At 41.7% G+C, this 23,535-nt stretch overlaps 1 protein-coding gene across 2 annotated transcripts in view; it reads right to left on the minus strand.

Annotated features, from left to right (window-relative positions):
• LOC311259594 (protein kinase C-binding protein NELL1-like) overlaps positions 1–23,535 on the minus strand; it is a 282,733-nt gene that overhangs the window by 159,879 nt on the left and 99,319 nt on the right. For both annotated transcript variants that reach the window (XM_084356830.1, XM_084356829.1), the window contains 2 exons: positions 22,049–22,148; positions 18,351–18,479 (listed from right to left, as the gene is read on the minus strand). In XM_084356830.1, the coding sequence (XP_084212956.1) occupies positions 18,351–18,479; positions 22,049–22,148 (229 nt within the window). The remainder of the gene's footprint in view (positions 1–18,350; positions 18,480–22,048; positions 22,149–23,535) is intronic.

Genomic DNA, 23,535 nt, shown 5'->3' on the forward strand with positions numbered 1-23,535 from the left:
TAGAGCGAACTCTGTCTGTGACGGAAATTTAATGTCTACAGGCAAAATAGACTCTGTTTGAGTGTTAATATCGCCTTTCTTATTCAATCTTTCACTGCATCAGGAAATATTAACGCCAGTTTCTCACAGAGCATTTGAGTGGTGGCACTAAAGCCCAGTGGTTAAAGGTGGATAGAGTTTGATCTCCTCCTTCTAGCTACCGCGTACAGGGATTAGTTCTAGATGCCCAACCCCCTTGCACTCCAGAATAATAGCCGACAGACAAAGACAATGAACGACTGCATGTGAATGACCGACATGCTAAGGCCAGACCCAGTGATCCCACACCATGGAGGTATGATAATTTCGCCCTGTTTAAATTAATGGGTGTCACTGACGCCTAACAGGAGGAAGGTCATGGGATTGAACCCGATCTGACATGCTGCATGTTCTCCCTGTGTGCATCTGCAGTGGGGATATCTCCAGCTGCTCCAGTTTTCTGCCACAGCCTATAAACATGCAGACTGAGATGAACTGATTTCTTATTAAAAAAAGGCTTAATTGTGTTTGCTTAAGAACTGAGAAAGATAGTGGCTTGTTGAGTCCCCAGGTTGATTGTGTTTGACGACCTGAATCTCTCACCCCGCCCCTGATGGTTGTTTTTTGACAAAAGGGTCAAAATAACAACTAAATCCCCTGAAACTAAATCTAAAAGGTAGAATTTAATTTAGCACATTCTGTCCACAGGACTAGAAGGGAAAATGAGACTGATAACGAATAAAACAAGAATCAGGTTTGTAGGAGATTCAAGTTCTAACAACAAAACAGGGTCATCGTGTTCTTTGTAATTTACCCACTGTGCAACCATTATGTTTGAGTAAATGTTGAATGGAGACGTAGAGAGGTGGACACAACGAACTTGGTGAACAACAAAGAACTAGTGGCAATGAATGCCTGTTGTGTTGCCTCATGTTGCCTCATCGCCTGGTGTGTCAGGGCCCTAAACAGCTAGAAAGAAAGAATTAAAATAAATAATAAATAGAATGAAATATAAACTTTGGTTCCTCGTGAAAAACACAGAGGAGAAGTTTTTGTGGGCAAAAAGTTTTCTTTGATTAAAAGGTAACCTGCCAAGGGCTGTGACCTGATCCTGAATACTTTTTTAATATCCTGGTATATTACAATATTGAACTTTCTGCATAACCGAACACATTTAGGTCACAAAATTTCAAGTTGAGCAGTGGAGCAGGTCATCAGTTTTGTGTAACAGCATTTTTCATGAAGAGAAACGAGCAGCACAAACCTCCCAACACATTATTCATTGTGTCAACCTGACCACTGACCCCCAGCTCAGCCACTCAGACAGACAACATATGCCCTAAAAATACTATGTGCACTTCCATTATGTTAATGGTGCTGGGTGTCAACACCCTGCTGCTGCTGTCTGACAGGCCAAAGCCTTATCACATCATTACACACCATTACTGTTCTTAATGAAGTCAACAGCTCCCAAGCAGAGGATACCCTCTCTGCTGTCTGACTCATTAAATTATCTTACATGTGAATAACCCTGGGCTCAATTATCAAGTCACTCAGCTGTCCTTGTGCCTTCTCACCTCCTCCTCATGCAACCACTCTGACACCCAGTCAAACTTCCGCCTGTCGTGTAACCAAAGCATGTTGGAAGTGCCCCGAGTAAAGTTTGAGCAATTTATCTCTATGTCAATATTGGCTTCATATTAGATAGTCAGTCATGCTGTCAGCTGCCAGTGTGATGGAGGTTCACTGGGGTAAAAACAATTTTACACCATCTTTTTAAGGGCTTTTTGAGCGGGTGGAAGATGGTCTCAATCAGAAAATGTAACATGCAAGTCTCCTTCAAAAAATAAACCAAGGCACACTGTAGGCTTTTTGCAAAATTACAATGATTTTATGTTTCACAGAAAAATGTATTTAAGATGGCTTGTAACTTGACGTTGGGACTAAATTAATGAATAAAATTCACATTTTATCCCGTAATTGTGATTGTGCAGTTGTCATGGAATCATGAGGGGGAAGGTTTTTTTTTTTCTCTTCACTTTAACCAACCCCTTTAGTCTGACGAATGATGATCAGGAGGCCTATGTGTATTTTTGTGTCAGCATTTATTGAACACAGAACAGCGTATATGCAAAGGTCAGCCATGCAGTTGGCTCTTCATTGTTGGTTAAGACCCAGCACACTAGCTAGCTTTTTTGCCAAGTGCAGTTCCCGGTATATGTTCAATTTAACACTGCATATGTGTTATATCCAGCATTTGAGTCAGTCAACTGACCAGCATTTCTATCTCTCATGAAAGGCAGAAACTTAAGGCTATATATGTACTGAGAAAGGGCAAAATCTTTGGCAAAGCTGGAGTCATTGCCTACAGGGCAGAAATGCGTGCCAGACGATTGCGATTGAGACCTCAATATCAGTGTTGGAGGTGTCCTTGGGCAAGGCACTTAAACCCCAACTGCCAAGTGAATGTAATGCAAGGAACTGGAAAACTTTCATGTGTGAATGTGTGGCATTAGTACAAAAGTTTATACAAAAATGAAGAATTCAGTATCTTTCAATGTCATTTAAAAAGTACAGAATTGTTTTACGTGTGTGTGTGTTATATGTCTTTATACACTAGTTACGTCAGGTGCACTTGTCATTGGGGAGTTCCTCACTCACCACTCACTGCAGCACGTTCATCACATGAAGGTCAGGCCAAAACTTCACCAGCTGCTCTTTATTAACGCTCCGCCTTTCAATGCAGCCATCTGCCGGCCAGAAAAGTGAATGTTTAAAGCCTTTAGGGAGGGAGCATGTAAATAAACAGAAGACGCAGGCCTGTGTTTCTTCACTTGTGACGACCTTCCCCCGACAACTTTCAAATACTAAGCTGAACACCTGCCACTACATGCTCTAACCTCTCTCTTTACAACATGTCCTGTCATCTTGGCTTCACTGGTAAGAGACAAGCTGAAGACTGGGGAAAAGTTCTTTCACTAATTAGCCCCTGGTGGTAAAAGCACGAATGGCTTGTGGGATTTTTCTATGCTTTGATATCTCTCACCAAGCAACCACGGATAGTAGAAATGCACACAGATGGAAAACATAAATTAATTCCAATATTAGCATCCCGAGGTTATCAGCCTTATTCTCACTTATACATCATCTCTACCTGATAAATGTTGAATAAACATCATTTTGGCCATTAATACGAAGTTAAAATTTTACTCTTTAGCAAGTTGAGCTTCTCACTTTAAGCCATTTTAAGCTGACTGCTGTTGATGTTATGAATTCAAGGTAAGTAAATCATATGCAGTGAAGGGTTTTTCATAATAAACAAGTCCTGGGGTGACTGTGGCTCAGGAAGTAAAGCAGGTCATCCACTGATCACAGGGTTGCCAGTTCGATCCCCAGCTCCTTTCCACATGTTGAAGTGTCCTTGGAGAAGACACTGAACCCCAAATTGCACCCTATGTGCTAGCTAGCACATTTCTGCAGTTTGATGTTAAGTTGTTGATAACTTAATTTTGGTCTGGATACTCTTTTCCTGAAGCAGTTTTCACCCAAAGATTATAATTGTTGCTACATTGCTCCACAATCGACACAACAATCTCTACCTACGTGACAAAGGAAACCAACATTTCCCTGAATTATAAATGATAACAGTGCTTCACGCGCAGCTTTGATTGTGTGAACCTTGAATAAATCTGTGAGCCCTTCCCTCACTGTGTCGGCAGCCTGAACTGCTGCATCCAGGCTAAACTACATTTCTCAAAGGCAGCCACAGTTGACATGCCTTGGGCAACAGGTGAAGCGAGCTAAAGTCCTTTGTACTTTGAGCATCTGTATTATAGCTGGAAGCACTTGGCAGATATTTTTGGGGGAGCACTAGATGAGGCTCCCGCTGTTGCTATGAGACTATAGAAACACCTTTGAAGTGTGGCAGAGTCAAGTTCGAAGTTAAAATACCTTTAACTTCTTGTACTTGGTGCTGTTGACAATGAGTTTAGCTGTTTACCAGCAAAAATGTCAACAACGAGAATCGGTAAATTAGGCTGCAAAGTGAATAAGAATGAGGATTTGTCTGCATCTTGTGCAGTTGAGGAGGGCCAGTCGACAACAATATACTGTGTATACAAACAGGCCATTATCTTGAGCATTTGTTGATTTATAGATCAAGGGGTTTTTTTACATTTAAGGTGTTGTTTAAACAGTTGTTTCATCAGCATATAGAAAAAGAAGTTAGGATGCTATGTTGAACATAAATGCAACTGCAATCTGATAATTATTTAACATAAACTCAATTGAAAATAGTACAAAGAAAATATATTGTTTTATGAGGGGCAACAAAAGACTGGGAAAGCTGTGGATGCTCAAAAAACACCAGTTTGAAACATTCGAGAGGTAAACAGGTTACTTGGTATCAGATGATTGTGTCGTGATTGGGTATAAAAGGGGCATCCTCAAAGCGCTCAGTGGTTTGCATGCAAGGGTGGGGCTAGGTTCACCACTTTGTAAAACAAAAACAAAGGATGGTATAAAGTATAATATACATGGTAAACACAATTTGTTCGAAAATGATTGTATTCTGCGTTGAGCCCGACCGATATATATCAGTTGGTTGACATTACTGGCTGATATGGACCTCTCACAGATATACACCGATCAGCCACAACATTAAAACCACTGACAGGTGACGTGAATAACATTGATCATCTCATCACAACGCGATGTTCTGCTGGGAAACCTTGGGTGCTGGCATTCATGTGAATGCCACTTGACACGCACCACCCATCCAAACACGGTTGTGGACCAAGTACACCGCCTCATCACAACAGCACTACCCCGATGGCAGTGGCCCCCCAGCAGGACAATGTGCCCTGACACACCGCAAACACTGCTCAGGAACAGCTCGAGGAACACAATAAAGGGCCCAAGGTGTTGACCGGGCCTCCAAATTCCCCAGATCCCAATCTGATCGAGCATCTGTAAGACGTGCTGGAGCAGGTCTGATCCATGGAGGCCCCACCCCCCAACATACAAGACCCAAAGGATCCACTATAAACCCCCTGGTGCCAGACGCCACAGGACACCCTCAGAGGTCCTAAGTCCATGTCCTGACAGGTCAGAGCTGTTTTGGCTGCACAAGGGGAACCTTCACAATATTAGGCAGATGGTCATAATGTTATGCCTGATTGGTGTATATCAGTACCAGGGGATATGGTGTCTGATATGCGACAATATGATAACTTTTGAAGGATAATTTCAAATAATGTGTGTATATTGGCTGACATATTGATATCAGGATTTTTATAATATCTATTTTTATTTATTATCTATTTATTTATTTAAGTTTTATACGGCTACTCTGTTTTGGAATCAGCATTGTAGCTTGGACTGCTTCAATTTAAAATATAGTGAGATGCCATTGAAAAACCAATGCAAAAGTATCAACAAGCTGCTCTATCTTAAGGCTGTAGGACACTGGGTTCAAAAGGACTTCAGGCCCCATGAGATCCAGTAAATGGTCTCGACTTCGAAGTCATGTTTGTTTACAGAAAATCACAGCCTAAATTCTTATGTGTGTCTTTATAGTGTTTTTTAAGAATAATGTTTCAATACAGCGATGTTAAAGCTGAAAGAGAAGTATTTTGGTGTATGTTTCCTTGACTGACAGATACAGGACGGGAGCAGAGCTGGCCAGCCCGCTACTAAAGTTGTAGTTTGTACCTTCAGAAAATGCCAAGATGGCAAAAAGCAGTTCAAACTGAAGCTTTTAAAAGGTCTCTTGAAAAACAACACGTTACATGACACATTTTTCTGATTGCTATGCTTTGAAAGAGAAAAAACATCACTGAGTTCAATTAAGACTGAAGCATTTTTCAACACTCGACACTCAATGCGACAACATTCAATTAGATGGACTGACCTTGGCTCTTGTCTATGTATTTTCTTTATAGACTTGATGTGTGCGTGGCATCATCCCTGCTTCCTTATAAAGTCGCAGCTCATCTGGCTTGCACTGGAGCATTAAATTGGTGCTGTGACAGTTACAACCGAAAGGCTGTTGGCGGGTTTAATTGTCAGCGGTTAAATATGGTGTGAATGTAAGGCAGCCTGGCAGAACGTTTGGGTCATAAAGCACTCTGGGCTGTCGTGCTTTGTGGGGCTCGGCAGAAAATCACTTTTCCAAGGGAAAATCCTTGACATGTACTCCAACGACTAAAATCAATCCTCGAACAAAGCTAAACTTCAGGATAAATTTAGAGTCTTGGTGCACAAACTATATCATCATTCCCACAAAACAGGGCGGACTGAGCCGAAATATCCATTCATTTATTCTTCGCTTGATAGACTGTGTATTAAGGCAGAACAGAATGATTTGTACTGCTGTTGATACACAGTTTTTATCACAGCCTGGGTGTTCACTCTGTGCAGCACTGGATACTAATCTTGTCTTTCAAAAAGCCCTGACAGTTCAGTAACTTTGTGTAAGAGAGTAATTTAGCTCAATGACACTCAGTCATCTGAATTTTTGGTCTTATTCCCTAGTCTGAGTGTGTGTGTGTGTGTGTGTGTGTGTGTGTGTGTGTGTGTGTGTGTGTGTGTGTGTGTGTGCGTGTCTAAAGGGCCAAGGACGCTGTCTGAGCTAAGTGGAGATGACTGATGTCCTCACAGTCATAATTGTGTCATTACCACCCTGTGGAACATGATCATTAGTCCCTGCGGTCTCTGCTGTAATTACCGGATTGGGGATGACTGAAGGAAAGACTGAGGAGGAACGTCTGTCTGTCTCGAGACTCGACCGGAGCCATATCTTCACCTCCCAGCAAAAACACATATGGAATGACCTTAAGTGATCTTCTCTTGATTGCCTGTGTTCAAGTGTGACTCCTGACTCCTTGGAGGTCTGCCTTTCAGGACTGAATATGTTGTTACGGTTCAACGAGGCCTGTCCCCTCCAAGTCCAAACTGTCTTTGCCTGAAGTTCAGGGACACCATCAAAGTATTGCAGATGTCAGTGTCCCAAAGTTTAAAACATTGAAATCACACAAAATATCCAGGACTTTCTCACTGCCAACGCATCCAATACAGCAGCCTGGTCATTGGCCCAATGCTTTAAAGTTTGATGCTGTAGGTAGCTCTCTAGCTTCACATCTTGTCATGTGTAGTGGTATGAAGAGCGAGAACGTCTGACTCAGGGGACTGCAGGGATGGTTGGGAGGTTTTCATTCATAGGACTTTCCCTCCAATGAATTTGTGTCCTATTTGTGACCAAGAGTCAAAAGTGATTTGTTTTCAGTCAACATAATGTAAGCGGGTGAACGTATGTAAAGGACGTAACTGATGTCACGTGCGTTACCTTAAGTAAGTGCCATTACGGTTTGCAACCTGAACAAAGTTTTATTTTGCCTAAACCTAACAACACTGTGGCTGTAAGACAATGTTAATAACATTCCAAGAGATGTAATAAGTCATGATATGACGTGAGAGGGGCAGGTAAAGCTTCATAGTCTGCTGAATTGGACAAGTTGAGAGTGAGATTAATGTGTTGATGTCACAGTGTTGAGGTTCAGTTTTAAACCACTCAGGAATCAGCAAACCATTAGTGTGAGGCTAGATTGGGTTAGATCAGTCCACTTTCCTTCAGTCCTCCAAAGGTTACACACCTTAGTGGGCCACGTCCTTCAAAGGAGGTGGCAACTGAATTGGGACAAAGACGGTAATTAATTGATGGTGTGTTACAGTTCTAAAAAACCAGCAGCGATGTGGAAAGAAACACTTTCAACTGCAGATAGATTTTACCACTGATTAGTGCTGTGTTTGCTTTGAGTGTGTCCCTACATCGGAAAAGAAATTTCCAGATAGTGTGACGCTGTGAGATAAGTTTAGTCGCTGAGCCCTCAGCTTTATGAAAACAATCTGACCGCTTAAATTGAGATTTGTCAGTCAACTCTTTATTGAAATGTGTCTAAAAGAAGATTACAGGAGTGATATCATCTCTGCCTTAATTAACTAAGACTTTGTCACAACAGCAAGAAAAAAGATACAAGATGTAGGAGGAAAGCCTTCTTTACTCTGCATTTTTTAATTGAAAAGCTGAAGATCACTTTGGCAATCTGATAACATTTCACACTATAGTTAACATGAGAACAGAGAATAGCAAATTGTGTTTAAAGATCTTTGAGCAAAACACCAATCCACGCTCATGAAATGAACAGGCCTTTGGGTAATCTGCCTTCACTCCCATTAGGCTACTTGGAGCAAATAAGTTTTGAAGCTTGCATGGGAGCTTTCAGGCTCAATTCCAACGGAAATTTGAACACTTTAGCCTGTAGACGATGCAGAGCTGCAAGCCAGCAAGCCCGCTGGCTCGAGGATTACCACCCCAATCCCCCACAGCTCTGAAATGGTCATGAAATTGAATGGGAATAAGCAGGGATAAATAACCATATGAGGAATGGGAGGCGAGGGAACGGCGCGATGCCAAGGACAGCGTTGGCTGTGTTGGAACACATGCAGTCAGTGTAGTGCAGATGGCAGAGATGGATGCCACCCAGAAGAGAGTTTGAGAAGTGGGACAGGGAGGCAGAGGAGAGACTCAGAGGAGCAGCAGTACACACACTCAGACAGACACACACACACACACACGCGAGCTCTTCACTGTCGTTCAGCGAAATGACTGTAATTCATTACAGGTCGCTCACTGACCTTTTACCAGAGTGCTCCCCCACTGTGACTCCAGCAGACCTCTGCCAGTGTGACACAGTAGGCCGAGTCAATCCACCCGCTGCTCACAGAGAAGCTCTCCTCACGCGCTCAGACTTTCAGCACCATGGACAGCGCTTGGCTTGCAGTACCGCTTGTACTTTCCAACACTTTCCTCTCTTTCATTATCTCTGTCTGTGCAGTGAAAAGAGGGCTTTATTGCTATTTTTACACCAGCCCGTCTGTCTGCTTGTTTGTTAACAGGCAAGATGCTTTCCTGTAACCTTTACTCAAAGGATTATTCCGGTTTATTTCAAATGGGATCTTATTTTGGAAATTGTTTCTGTCACTTGGCATAACATTCCACTCACCAATTGGATTGCTTAATTTTGGCTTCGCTATGGGGTAAGTCAAGGTTTGGCTTACCTGGGAGTTTGCTTAAAGCCCATATAACTGTCCAACTGTTCGTATTTCCTGCCTGGTCTGAGTTTCTTTTTACATTTTTTTTTTCCTAGATCAATTAACTTGGTGAGCATAATGTTATGATGGAAGTCGTGGCCAGGTGTACAAGGTCTAATAAACTTGAATTATTCTATTACCCAGTTAATTTTGCTGTGAAGTGTTTTCTTTCTGAAGAAGTCCCTGTTCGACTCTCACAAAGCCGTTGGGAGTTAGGGGCCTTGCTCAAGTGCACTTGGGCACTTGTAATGAGGGAGGGGCAAGTGCTGCTGTCTCTCTTTTTCAGCCAAGATTTATCCTGCTAGCTGGAGGATCAAACCATTCACCTTCTGGCTAGATTTAGCTAGTATTTGGCAGGCACATACCTCTTGACCTGTGGATCAGCCGGTGAGATTTTGGTTGTGGTCCAGCCCCAAAGAGAGACCGAGCGTAATTCTGTGTCTATTGGAGTCCTGTGACAGTTCATCCTGGGTTGAAATGATGTAACCATTGTAGAGAAAGAAGCAGAAGTGTATAGGAATAGCTTGTCCTTTTGGGAAATACACTTCTCTTATATGGTAAATTGTCTTAGCTTAGCACAAACAATGGAATCACGGGAAACACTCGAATGCTAACAAAATCTGCCTAGCAGCACCTCTAAAGCACAAATGAATATGCTTTAACTCTAGTTGCTTGTTTTAAAAACTGAAGTTATGTGCGTCCATGAGTCTTCACTGTTTGCCTGGTGACTGGTCAGAATTTGTTACCATTGAGCGGATACAGGCTAGCGTTTTCTTCTTGTATCCAGTCTTTGTGCTAAGCAATGCTAACTGGCTGCTAGCTGTAGCGTTATATTTAAGGGACAGATATGAGGGCAGAATCAGTCTTCTCCCAAAATGCTTAACTTTAGGCCCAGTCACATGTTTGTGAAATCTATTGAATTATACTGAATGTAAGTCTTGATAATACTGAATGGATGCCAAAAAGTTTTATATACATACTGTGACATTTTTTCTGCTTTCTACATATAAAACATGTGGCATTAACTCAAATTGTCAAAGAACAGTTTAAGATTAAATTCTTTAAAAGGCATCCTCTACAAGACTTCCTGTACAAGAGACACTGACTATCCCAGAGCCTCAAGTCATAAGACACAGGAGTTTTATCTCATTTTTAACTACAGGTATTATCCTGCTGTCCAGCATATTAACTGCTGGTGCTGTTAAGAATGTCTAGGACTTTTTTTAGTTTATTGCCTAACATGTGTTTTGTCTGAGAAGACAAATACCAAACCAACAAACTTTTACGAAGGGCACAGCTTACAGCAGGTTGTTGGGAGAAGCTTTCTCTGCTGCCTTTAAACCTATCCCTGTCTCTATCTGCCTTACCTCCTGCCTGTCTGTCATCCTTTTTATATCTTCCTCCTCGGCTAACCCCACCTCAGCATCCCTCTTTCTACAATGTGCAGGTCTGAGAAGTAGCAGACGCCGTTGCTCTTTTGTTCCCTCTCATTACATCCTTGTTTTAACACGGCCGAGGTAGAGGTTCCCGCAGAGAAACTGATTGATTCGCAGAAATACAAACACAGCCAATTACTCTTTAATGTCACTGAGTGAGAGCCAATTCAGCCAGCGGCACTTGCCAATGCCACAAAAGACAGACAGAGACCACTTCTCCAATCATCACAGGCTGAATAGGAACAGAGGAGGATCATCTAAACTGCTCCAATCAATAGGCCACTTTCGTTCGCATTACGCCTCTTAGCGCACATCACATTAACTCTTATCAGCGCTGCATTGAGAACATTATTAGCAATGACTTGAAAATTAAGTGGTCTGCGATGCAGGATGAGTAAAACCTTCTAGACACATTATACATGTATGCTTGCATGTTTCTCTGGCTCCCTGTGTTGTTATGTGTGACCAGACTCAGCAGGGAAAAGTAAGCAGAGGCTGTTAGTTTTAGCGGATTAGCAGCAGCGTTAGGGCAGGTGCTGCACTCCGGTTGGAGACGCATCATGTTTTCCTGAGCTTATCTGAAAACCCAGGACAGCTACACACACCACACACAAACACACTTTCACTCACACACACCTTCAATCCTACCCTGGAAGCTCTGCAGGAAGGCGCTGCCATTGATTAGCTCTCTTCCAACCTCTGCGGATATGATTCCTGCAGGTCTGCACTCCCAGGGATCTGTCTGTATTTGTCTGTTTGTAGCTGCAGTCTGTGACAGTCTGTCAGTTAGTGTATCGGCCAGTACCACCCAGAAGCCAAATGCCCAGCTCATCTGCAAACATACGATAACAGAAGCTCTATCGGCCTCGGCGACACGGAGAGACAAGATGGGTAAAATCCTCCACAAATGACTTCCCAAATCCTCTCGGGTGTATGGGATACGGATACAATGTTATCAGCTGAACATCTCAGCAAACAGGGATCAAAACATGAGGACACACTATATGGGAAGCATTTACTGAACCAGCAACCAAAGCCTGCAGGAGGGAATTCAGAATAACTCAAGGGACAACCTCAACAATGACATTTAAAGGGTCACCTCTCTCAAATTACAAAAGGAACCTTTTTCACTCACCCCTGTTGACATGCAGCCATGCAGATAGATTCAGTTGATGTCCTGAGGTTTTTAGATTTCCATCTGAGATTTCTGACACCATCCCAATACAATGGAGGTGAATGAAGTTTAGATTGTGGCGCAAACAACAATGAAAAATGAATGCTAGACCTTGCTATTGAGAGTTCTAACTTGAATGGCATTTTACTGAAGAAATTATCTCTAAGAAAACTCTACAGTCAGATCTGTACAGTCAAGTGTTGCTGGGACCACAGTCTGCAAATATGTGTTTCTATGAACTTTTCTTATCGAAGTTCTTTTTGAGACGAAAGTCCATTCACTTCTATTACAGTGGAGCAGAGGTACAAAATCTCAGAGTTCAAACTGACGTCTGAAATCTGATCAAGCATTGTGTATCAGGTTGTTAGAAGTCCCTTCAAGATAACTGCTGGTCTTAGTTATAAGATATTCAATCTCTTTCTGAGCTACTGTAGATCTGAAAAGAAAGAAGTCTTAAAAGTGATGATAAACAAAGTAGGATTGTGTCATGCACATCTTTACACAAGAGTGTCTTCCAAGGCTCTGACAACAGCAGGACTCATAAAGCAATAATAATATACTGTAGTACTTATTTATCATATCACTCATATGCAACTGCATGCTTTGAAAGAGGCATCGTCAGATTTGCTTTGTGAACTCAGATTGATCTTTATACAAGCAAGATGAAATCATTACTGCAAATAACTTTTTCATTTTTGGGTTTCATTAAAATGCTAAGGGCACAGTTTTCACTCCAAGAACATTAAATCTAAGCAAGGTGGATGCTCTTGTATTAATAAAATAAAACATTATTAAGTGGCAGACTTTTTTGTTTGAGAAATTCTATTATTTTGCAATACTTTTATTTGAAAAGTGAATCGTTGTCACATTTACATTTATGTGTCATCAACAGCCAAGGTGATCTTTGCACTTCTTTTTTCTTCACCTTTTGTAACCACCAACTGCAAAATGGATGAGAAATTGATTACAGCCACTCAAAACCCACACACAGTCTGTAGAGTTTATAGAAAACACTGCATAGATAGTTTGCTACCTAAAGTGACTGTATTAAGCTTATTTTCTGCACTCCAGATCCAGTATTTAAGATACAGCCCATGCAACATAATGTTATCAAAGAAATACCATTACTACAAAGAAGACCTAACTTTTCTTTTGGAAAGTGCTTCAGCTGCACAATACAAGTGAACTGACCTTGTCATTGTTTATTTCTTTGATAACACTGTCATTCTTTTGATTTTCTTTGGTTTTGCGCCCTTATGAAGCTCATAATGATGTCTGAAATATGTGAACACCTCATTAATTGCTTCTTGCACCACCTAAAATCTGCCAGGATATGGCAACACAACAACAGAGATGTCTGGAGTTTGTTCAAGCAGCTCCAGTGGCAGCAACATGTGATGCTATAAGCACCAAAGTCACGGCACATTATCAGTGCGTGGTAAAAGCTAGAGAGACAGAGAGAGCACTGAGGAGAAGAAGAGCTGAAATCTGCTGTGGAGTCAGCGGAGATTGACTAGAGATCAGGGACATCATAAAGTGCCTCCCCAGAGCCTGTTAGCTAAGGGGACACATCAGAGAGTCAGTCCAACCAACCCAGGGAGTTCATCTGCTCCAGAGCTAAATGAAAGCAAGCTGAACAAACAGAAATAGCCCTGTTAGATTTCATGTGCCGACCTCACACTGGGGTCTAATCTTATTACCCATAGCAGAGAAAAAACACTGTGGAGTTTGGACCAAATAAATCTGAAGAATTCAGCCCTTGCCGGTGATTGACAGCATCATGAAGAGAGGAAGTCATAACACATTTGATCAAATGCATGTTAATCAGGACCAATTAAATCAAGCAACTGCACTCCAAACACAACACACAGCTGTGAAACAAATCCACCTTTATACTGTTTGTAAAGCAAGGACAAGTCAGTGTTTGACTTGCACATAAGAGCTGTGGAAGACTTAAAGGGCACAACAGGAGCTAATGCTGCCATTAATGTGGGCAGAGTGACCTATGAGGGTTCTTAACAGCAGGAGGATTCTCCACAACAACCTCCTGAGACCATTACTATGGAAATAAGCTTCAACTCTGCATATGTGAAAATACTTGACTCGACGTCGAGCATCTTACTAACTGCTCTGACTTTTCCCTAATGTGCTCACCCATAAACATTTCCAAGGACGCGCTGCGGTGATGGAGCCTTTAATTTGAAACACGGAGGAGAGGGAAGTGCACAGAAGAGGCACTTGAGATGCTGGAGGAAAAAAAAGGGGAACAAAAAAAAAAAATTCTGCAGAGAGGGAGATCATTTGGGTATATTGAGGTAGAAGGTCTGTATAAAGCTGAGAACATATGCAATGGAAGAAAGATGTGCACTATCTAAGTGCACTCTAGCTCAATATTAGACCCATGCTGGGATTTCACCCACCATGGAAAAGAAAACACACACAGCAACCTCTGTGGTAACAACTACCCATTTAGGAGGAGGGTCCCTGCAGATTTCAGCTAGGCAACAGTGAATTATGTTGTTTGTCCTCAGCTGATGCAGCTATTGTCAACATCAGCAGGTACAGAACCTTCTTTATCTGGAGCTACAGTATATTGTGAGTGAACTCTACCTAATGTATTTCAACAATACAGGACATTTTGTTTGACATCACGGTTAACAAGCTGTCAGTAAAATAACAGAATCGGTGTTAATATCTGTGTCCTCTGCAGCTGAGGCAGAACACAGTAGATCTGCTGGGACTGTCAGAATATCACTGACTAAATAAACAAGAGCCTATGGGGATAATAAACCTATGATAAGCCCATTAGCACAAGCTGAAAAAGCACATTGTGCTGAATGGAGCAACAGTATTTGATGTGACACACTGAGCTGTAAAGAAAAGCGCCACCCATGAGGTGTTGTCTGTGCTTTTAATGAATAATAATGAGTGTTTTACCACCAATGTTACAGAATTTACAGTATTCCTGTCCCACGGGATTTACACCTTTGATCACAAGGAACTGAGGGGGAACACAACAACAAACAAAAAAATAAGGGTGGGGGATCAGTTCTACCCAACCAATGACAAGAGACCAATGTATCCACCTGAATGAAGGTAATTTTAAGCTGATACTGACGTGGGCTATGCCAACATGCTACAGTTTTAAAAGTGGAGCCGAGTGGAGTAAAAAGAAAGTATGATGTCAAGCAATGTATGTAAAGTAGCGTCCATCTTGTCTATAGTGGTCGCCATTGTTATAACTCCGTCTTGGTCCGGCCGCACAGCTTGCCAACACTCACAACAGTTTAATGACTGCGATACTCCTGCCTGTGGCACTCATTGGCTAATTGTTAGTCTCTGGTGGGCTAAATGGATCGTCTGCTTTGTCAGATGACAGAACGCTGTTTCTTGTCGCGATGCCAGATGAGTGAGTCAACCTGGCGGAGTGGACACATGTACTGTATATACTCCAGTCGTCCCTTAAATCTAGCTTGGAAGTAACAAATGTCATTTACTCTTGTTACTGCACCAAAGAAGTTTATTTGTGTACTTGTCTACTTTTACTTTTCCTTAACTCCTTTTTTGTGCTGTCCCCAGAACTACATAGTGGCCTTTAAACCTACCTACTTTAGCATCATTTTACACTCATACTTTACCTGAATACAATTTAATTAAATTGACATTACTTTTCCTAAAGTGACGTATTGCAGAACTCTTTCCATCCCTGCTTAGATCTGGAAAGATGTCTGCACGTATGCGTTAATGCAGCTTTAATGGAGTAAATAAACACACAGCCCTTAGTGGGCAGGCTCGTGAGGCACTAACTATAATTAGTGTCTCCCTATGCTTGTGTTTCTACATGTGAGCATATTCTGCATATGCAGGCACATTTCTGCTTTCCCTGAGATTAGGCAGATGGCTTTAAATATTTACACATTCACCACATTCTCTTGCGAGGTGTAGAATCAGGACTGCATCATACATGCCGCAGCACACAGACACAATCTGCTGCAGCTTCATTTACTTTTAGTGCCAGGAGAAAGCATCTTTCATCCAAAATACCACCCCATCTTCTCAGTGTCATAAATCAGTCAAACAAGAGCACACAGATATCTTGCACAGACTCCTGGAATCAACTCAACTTCATCTTTTCAGTGAGCTGTCTCTGCTCAGTTGTCGATAAATCTTCAGTAAAAAGCACATTTTCAGTATAGAGTAATCCAGTTGATTGGTTTTTTTAACATCACTGGTTAGACCACATACAGGAGATGCTTGTATATCCCAGCACAGCTTTATATTGTGCAGATTTGCCCAAATGTAAACAACTTAACGCAGCAAAACTGGGTTCGGGTGAAGCCTGCAGCTAACTTGTTGACCTCAAAATGCAACTTTACTCTTGCTGTTTGCAAAGACAAAGAGTGAAAACTGAGCTATATTCGCCTGGGGTTCAGAGAGTTATATATTTATTTATCGGGATTTTTCTGGTTTAAAAAACAGAAACACACACAGTCTTGCACATGTTTAAATGCGAAGAAAAATATCAGAGCAACTGTTCACAACATACTGCATTAATCCAAAGTTTTGACACTTGAGGCCAATGTCCCAGCCAAAAGTCCCATTAAGAAAAATATAGTGTTCAGTTTAAAGAGAGGGAGGAATAATAATGGGACCACATGATGACTGAATGCAATACAGAAGGCTCAAGCTGGGCTCCGTTTAAATCTCCTGGTACCTCCTCAAACAGCCCTCTGATTACAAGTAAATAATCTCATCTCCAATCATTTGCCTGCTCATTAAAACATTTATGAGGAGGTAATGGTCACAGTTAATGACAGCTTAGAGACACAATCTCCTGTTTATAAAACTACAAGAAATTAATTTGTTCTGTAAAACATCTATTAGGACATCAGTGACAACCCATCAGACTGCTGAGCTGTTTATAACACAAATCAAACAACAAAAAAGAGATGTGATCACCAGTCAGCTGTCTAAGACATGTTATCCTAAGCCAATTTAAGATGGAGGTGAGTGTGAAGTCATGTCAAATATCACCATACTGTACAGCAGGATTCCAGCTAATCCATTTACAATGGAAGTTTGAGCTGCCTTTAGGGAGGAACTCCCAAACATGGATAATGCCGCCATAGCCAATAGAGCCGTGCCTTCACGATTTACATAGCTGATCTAACAATCAGCATTTCCCAGCTCTCACTCATATGGTGTGGGACTGTCGTGGATTGGAGTGGAGCTCTGGGTAAACCTCTTTACCATGCAGATCAAACAGAGGCAGACAGACTGGAGGGCTTGTGGCTACCCATCTCTCAGCGTGTTTAGTGAATTTAGTCTGCTGTGGCTCCGACCCAAAGACAACTGCATCAAGCATCGAGCAAATCCTTCAATCCACCAACTGCCGCTCCCAAGCCTCTTAATCAAATAAGGCCATTAGCTCCATCACAAGTGCTCTTGGCCTTCAACACCCACAGACTGGGGCATTTGTTGAGCTGGAAGCCCCCTGACACTCTTGGTGATGACTCAATTGATGAATTTGCCAGGAAAAGTGAAGCAGAAGAAACTGGAAACAATAGGTACTCTAGTTTAAGAATCAAAGTGCACTTTGAGGTGGCAAGCATGTACTTTACACTCTACAAGCTAAGTTCAATTCTCAAACTAAACTGACAGGAGCTTTTCAGCTTCAATTGAAGTTGAAATCAAACCGTAAGTTTGATTCAAGAGAAAGGGTAATTCATCACTCTGGGCATTAAGTTGGTGTCATTTTTAGTTATGTCATGGTCGTGGCTTTTGAGAAAGAAATATATATATATATATATATATATATATATAGATACAGTAGATTGGTTCCTATGCTATTTGGTCTGCCACCGCCAAATAACAGCAAAAAAGGAAGTGCATCTCCCATTCTGCAACCAAACGAGGAAGAGTTTTCCCTCGTCGCAATCCGCAGGTAACGGTGGAACAACTGTGGAGACTCTACACTGCAAAAGGTGGTAGCCATTTTGCCAATGCTGTTGTTGCACAGCAGCATCGGCAGTAATACCAAAGGGAAATGGTAGGAGGGGGAATCTATTTCCAGTTTATACAAAACATACAAAACATGCAATGGTCCTTTAGCCAAAGGTTGCTGGGTCATTTTAAAAAAGTAGTTGCCTAAGCTGAACCTAACCCTTAACTCTTAGCCAAAGGACGAGCAAGATATTCACATAACAGACAAATCAATCCATCAGTGTTTAAATATCTTGCTCTTTTCTCAAAATTCACAAATCCCTGTGCTTTGTCAGATTGCCCAATGCCACAATTTATCACAGCTGACCACAGTGCTTTCTCAGAACAACCCCTATCCCCTTTTATAGCCTTTCATCATCATGTCATATTCTCAGCTGGTGAATATCAGCTCATTACAAATCCCAGTCTGTGGTCCACAGTGTGGAAAACACATGTTCCTAAAAGAGAACAATGACTCAAACGCCAACATACTGCCACCCATACAGCTTTCAACACCCCAGGTTTAGAGATATAATGAGTCAGTCACATGAGCCACAGCTCAGCCTGAGCTGGGTAAAGTACAGTCCTACCTTCACAGTAAGTAGAATCCCCGTGGATGGAGGCATAGCCGCTCTTGCATTCACATTCTGCTTTAGTATTCCGGTTTTTACACTCAGAGTTTTCCCCACAAATGAGTCCCTCTGCGCAGAAGTCATAACCTGAAAGAGAGGGACAAAGGAAGCCTCGATTTACTTTGGTCTTAAAATGTGCTCAAGTCAAGGCACTGAAAAGATGTGTACAGACACAAACACACGCACACAACAGTACGCGGAAATAAAAGGATGACAAGAAGTGTAAAGTTTATGATTGCGGTAAAATTGGTGCACTAAAAAAAGTTCTGGCTGCCATGAAAGCATGCACACACAAACAATACAAAAAAAGCATACACACACAAAACATTGTGCTCTTGGAGGATCTCAGAGGATGTCATCCAACAAGCTAATCAAGTCAAAGAGTCACTAGCGTGCTGCTGCAGCACAGGACTGATACAGTGCTGGTATTTTGTGTGGATGTGCCGGTTCTGAGAACAGTCTTACGTACACCACGAGATGCTTACTTCTTTTGTCTCTTAATAGCAGTTGGCAAACAGCTTCAGGAGCATTATCGTCACCTTCCAGACCGGAGTATGGCTCGAATGGTTATTATACCGTTACACACACCGAATTCTCTTCCAAAAACCTGAAATTAGCCCCATACCCTACGACACCTGAACGCCTCTGCAACATTTCTCTAATGCCTCGTATGATGCCATTCCTTTGGAGTGTAATTTTAAGCTTCTGCCTCTGTTGTTGATGCCTCGGGCAGTACAAAAATACAAGCTCAACCATTTCCTGTAGTTTGCAATGTACACATCTACTCGTAGAATCCTCATTTTTGTATATACTGTTCAGACTGGTGTGACCAAACCTCACCCTTGATATAAAATCCTCCTCCTTTCTATTTCCATTGCTTCCTCTCATTTATCCTGAATGCTGTGGTAGTATTGGCCCTTACTTTCATTTCTGATTTGATCGTACATATATAGCCTTGCTATATTTTATGACCGTACTTTATTTCTTATTTCCCTTTTCCTTGTAGCTCGTTCCTCGTTGTATATTTTTCTGCCAGCTCATTTCCACCCACACAAATATGTGCAGGAATTCATGTAAATGTAATTTCTTCTCCTGCCCTCTTCGTCTGAACACTGTTTGAACTTTATTGAGTATTATGCCATGCCTTGTATCTTGACTGCATGTATATAAAACTTGTTAGTGCACTCCTGGAATCAGAGTCAATCAAACTCGGTTGACCTTGTCAAGCAAATACTTAGCAAGTAAGTTTCAAAATAAGAGTACAAAGCAAAAGTCTACATAACAATTGTCACTTCACTAATAGGAGGACTTATTGAACAGATGGATCAGCCACACATACCTATAAATAGTAACATCAGAGAAACTGACAATTTTGCAGTGGTCTCTTAATTTTTTCCAGAGATGTATGCTGGCAATGTATATTTCAGCAAACCACAGATATGTTGAAGCTTAATATTTCTGTATTCTTAAACTTTACGTTTCTTTCTTTCGGTTTAATTTCTATGTTGTGATAATTTGTGCTCATCGTCTGGTTAGGCCAAGACACAAAAAAAACACTTGGTAAGGCTTTGGAAAAGATCATGTTTTGTCTTAAAATACCTTTTTTGTCACCACAAATGCGGCTGGAAATTGTCTCGATCAAGCGGTGTCATGCTTCCTGATATAAAAATCAGGCCATAGACATGCAATGCGAACATGATATGACATGTATTGTACAAATGTCAGGATCATATGTATGCACGTACAAATGCTAACATTTCAGTGGTTTGCAGAAACATAAACTGCCATCATTTTATTCTGGTGTCTGCTCTGTTTAACAGTCTTTCAGTGACTCTTTGCGCCTTCGAATCCATTGTATTGTGTGAATCCAAGCTGAATACCGCTGTGACCCTTTACCGCAACCGCCGCAGAACTTCAAAGACATGTTTCAAGGTCACAGGGGGTAAGTGTTTTCTTCAATGGAAGTCAGCAGCGTAGGAGTCAAACTGGCTTCCCACCTGTGACCACGACCAATTGAGGCACACATTGTGCTGCTATTGGTATTTAAACACTGGTTGTTTGCTGCGGTGGCCAGGAACCCCCTTCCCCCCGCACTGCCTGCAAACCACAGTACCAATTTTTTTGTCACACTTTAACCAGACCAGACTGAGATCCTGCACGTGTGCAGCAATGTGACATGACATGTAGACAGACGTACTGAGAATCAGTCTGACAGATAAGGAAGTGGAAAGACAGAGAGATGATTCTCTCCTGCTCGGTAAGTATGAGCTGATGTAGCCCATCATGTGCTGTAATGAAAGACAGACTGGCTGCACATAAAAGCCCTGAGAGGCTGGGAGCCTGGGGAGCCATTACTGAGGAAAGAGCTGTGTCTGCATTATTCTTCCTCTCACCCCCTCCACCATCGACAGCAGCACCCCATACAATGGCATGTACATGTAAAATGACTGACAACACATAGGTTACCAAACACATGTGAGCATGTCCATGAGTGTCGCTACAGTGGCGTACATTTCTGCTTGTCGTGTGTTTTACTGGATTTCTTTTCTTTTTCTGTAAAACAGAGGAGTTTGAACTCTGTGATAATTGTGTTCTTACCAATTGAACTGAGCCGTTGTGGCTTTGAAGACTCTAGTACATTTCAAGGAGTCGAGGCAAGGAGCTGAGTCACAGAGTTTAGAAGAGGTCTGGAGAAGATTTGGAAATAATGACCGGCTCAGATTTTTGGCTACCCTGGGTGATGGTGTGTGTGAGGGAGAGAGACTAAAAGAGGTTTGTAAAGCAAAGGTACTGTGACTCTAATCTTTAATTGTTAGCTCACACTGTATAAACTCTCCTCTCGCCCACAAATCTCTCCACTCTCTGCTGTCTCTTCTTCTATAGCCTCTATACCTTTCTTCTGCTCCCCTCCTTCTCCTCTTCTTTTCTTTCTTCTCTTTTCAGGACAATAAGTCTAATTCCGATTCTCCATTTCCTCTCTTCTCTTTACTTTCTCTACCCTGTGTCCTCATCCTTCTTTTCTGTTTCCTTTCATCTCATAGGCTTTATACTCTATATATTCTCTCTCTCCTCCTCCCCTTTTCTCCCCGTTCTTTTAAACATAGCAGGTCTGCGACTTCCTCCTTTACTCTCTCATCTTCCTTCCCTCCATCCCTTTTCTCTGTCTTTCCCTAGCCTTCTCTTTGGCTTCTTTTCATCTTCCTTTCCTCTGAATACACTGGGTCTAAGGCATGCTGCTTATCTTTCCAAAACGAGAGTGCAATTTCCTTCACTCAGAACCTGTCCCGAGGTTTCTTTCATTATGGCTGTATAGCTGACAGCCTCCTACAGTTTGTTTATTCAATGTATTTACTGAATTACTGGTGGCTATTTACCCTGTAGTACCTCCCCGCCAAAGCAGCGGGGCACAGGCAAATTGGCATAGCAGGTGCTCTATAGCAGACAGACCAATCTGCTCTGATAGCTATCCCAGCCAAGAAGAAATCATACCAGGTGGAAAGGGAGAGAAGCCGAGTTACTGCAGGGATGCTGCCTGAATCAGCATCCGGCAGAGTGGCTGTGTTTACTTCTGGCAGTGGCAGGGGATTGGTGCGTGCAAGTCCAAAGAAAGAGCGATTCATACAACTGAGATGAGTGGAGTAAGAAGGAAGACATACCTCTGCAAACATTGCAGCATCTGCCATCTGGTAATATCTGTTCACCGACAGTGCAGTTGAGCTCTGGACAAGTTTCTGTGACTTTCACCATCAGGCCGTTCTGGAAGGACAGGAAAGAGGCAAAACATTGCAATTTCATTGCTGGGGTCACATGCGTGAAGGTCTGTATATTAATTAACACTATCTTCACCAGAAAAACAACACACGATTCGGGGGAAACATGGTACACAATCTGATCTGTTCCGGGGCTCCAGCGCCTTCGAGTCACAAGCCCACCTGTTTTTTTTTTTGTTTTTTTGAAAGTCACGTTGCACATATATCGAAAAATGAATTTTCCAAAATAGAGAATAACAGAAATGGTTATCCACCTATCTGGTGCTTTTTATACACACATTTATTGACATTTGGCTTCCGGGTTTAAAGGATAAGTTCACCCAAAAATGAAAATTCAGTCCAATGTGTCTTAAATTTGAATTTCTTGAGTAATTCTAACTGTCTTTTTATAAATGTCTGTTGATTTTGATGTACTCTCAACCAACCATGGTAAGGCATGTCCCACAAGAAAAGGGAAAGAAAGGTTATATCCCTCCAGTTCCTTATTACGAAAATGTTTTGAAAGCGCTAACTGTTGCTTTCACCAGTAAAATGATGATAAGTGGCAGCAGGGTGTATCAGCTGTTCATCAGCTGTTGTTTATTGACTATAGTTAAGTACCAGTGTATGCTCTTAGCTTGTCATCAAGTTCAGATCTGGAATTCAACACCTTAATGTGTGACTGACAAGCAGAGCCTAAAATATAGTGGACAGTGGAAACCAGTAAAAATGACATAACAACACTTCAATTAGGTTTTATTTAACATAAATTAGCTTCAGAATATGTTACATTCAATGTCAGATGTATTGACCATTTTGGCTACAATAACTCACATAATGGCCTCTAGAAGCGGGCTCTTTATTGTTTGAGATAAATCAGTCAATCATTATTTAAACGTCTTTAATTGCATTCAGAAAATGTTTGAAATATCAGATCCGTGTGTTTTACAACCCTGCGAAGCATACCCAAACATATGCTTAATTGCATAATTTTTTAGGTATAATACATGTTTTCAAAGTTGTCTGGCCTCACACAAAGGCCAGCGTGTAGAGCTATATTTTACCAGACTGAACCTTACAATTTGAAGATCACAAAAGGTGAGAATGCTTTTTGAAATGTGTTAAACGGCAGCAGCAGTTGAAAGGATTTTTTCAGATGTTGAAAAAAACAGGTTATTTAGAGATACTCCTGACTGAATGAGGCTGTCATGACAACAGCAAGGGGGAATGTAAAGGCTTTACATACTGCTCGCATTCACGAGGAGGGCATGAATACAAATAGTAGGTAAAATGCAGACATGCCCCACCAAAGAAGAGAAACAAGATTAGATAGAACTCTGTGTCATCTCCCCGTGGGCCTTCAAAACAAATAGCAGACACACAGCAGCAGCAGC

This window comes from Pagrus pagrus (genome assembly GCF_965226575.1).
Source record: "Pagrus pagrus genome assembly, chromosome: 1".
Lineage (NCBI taxonomy): Eukaryota > Metazoa > Chordata > Actinopteri > Spariformes > Sparidae > Pagrus > Pagrus pagrus.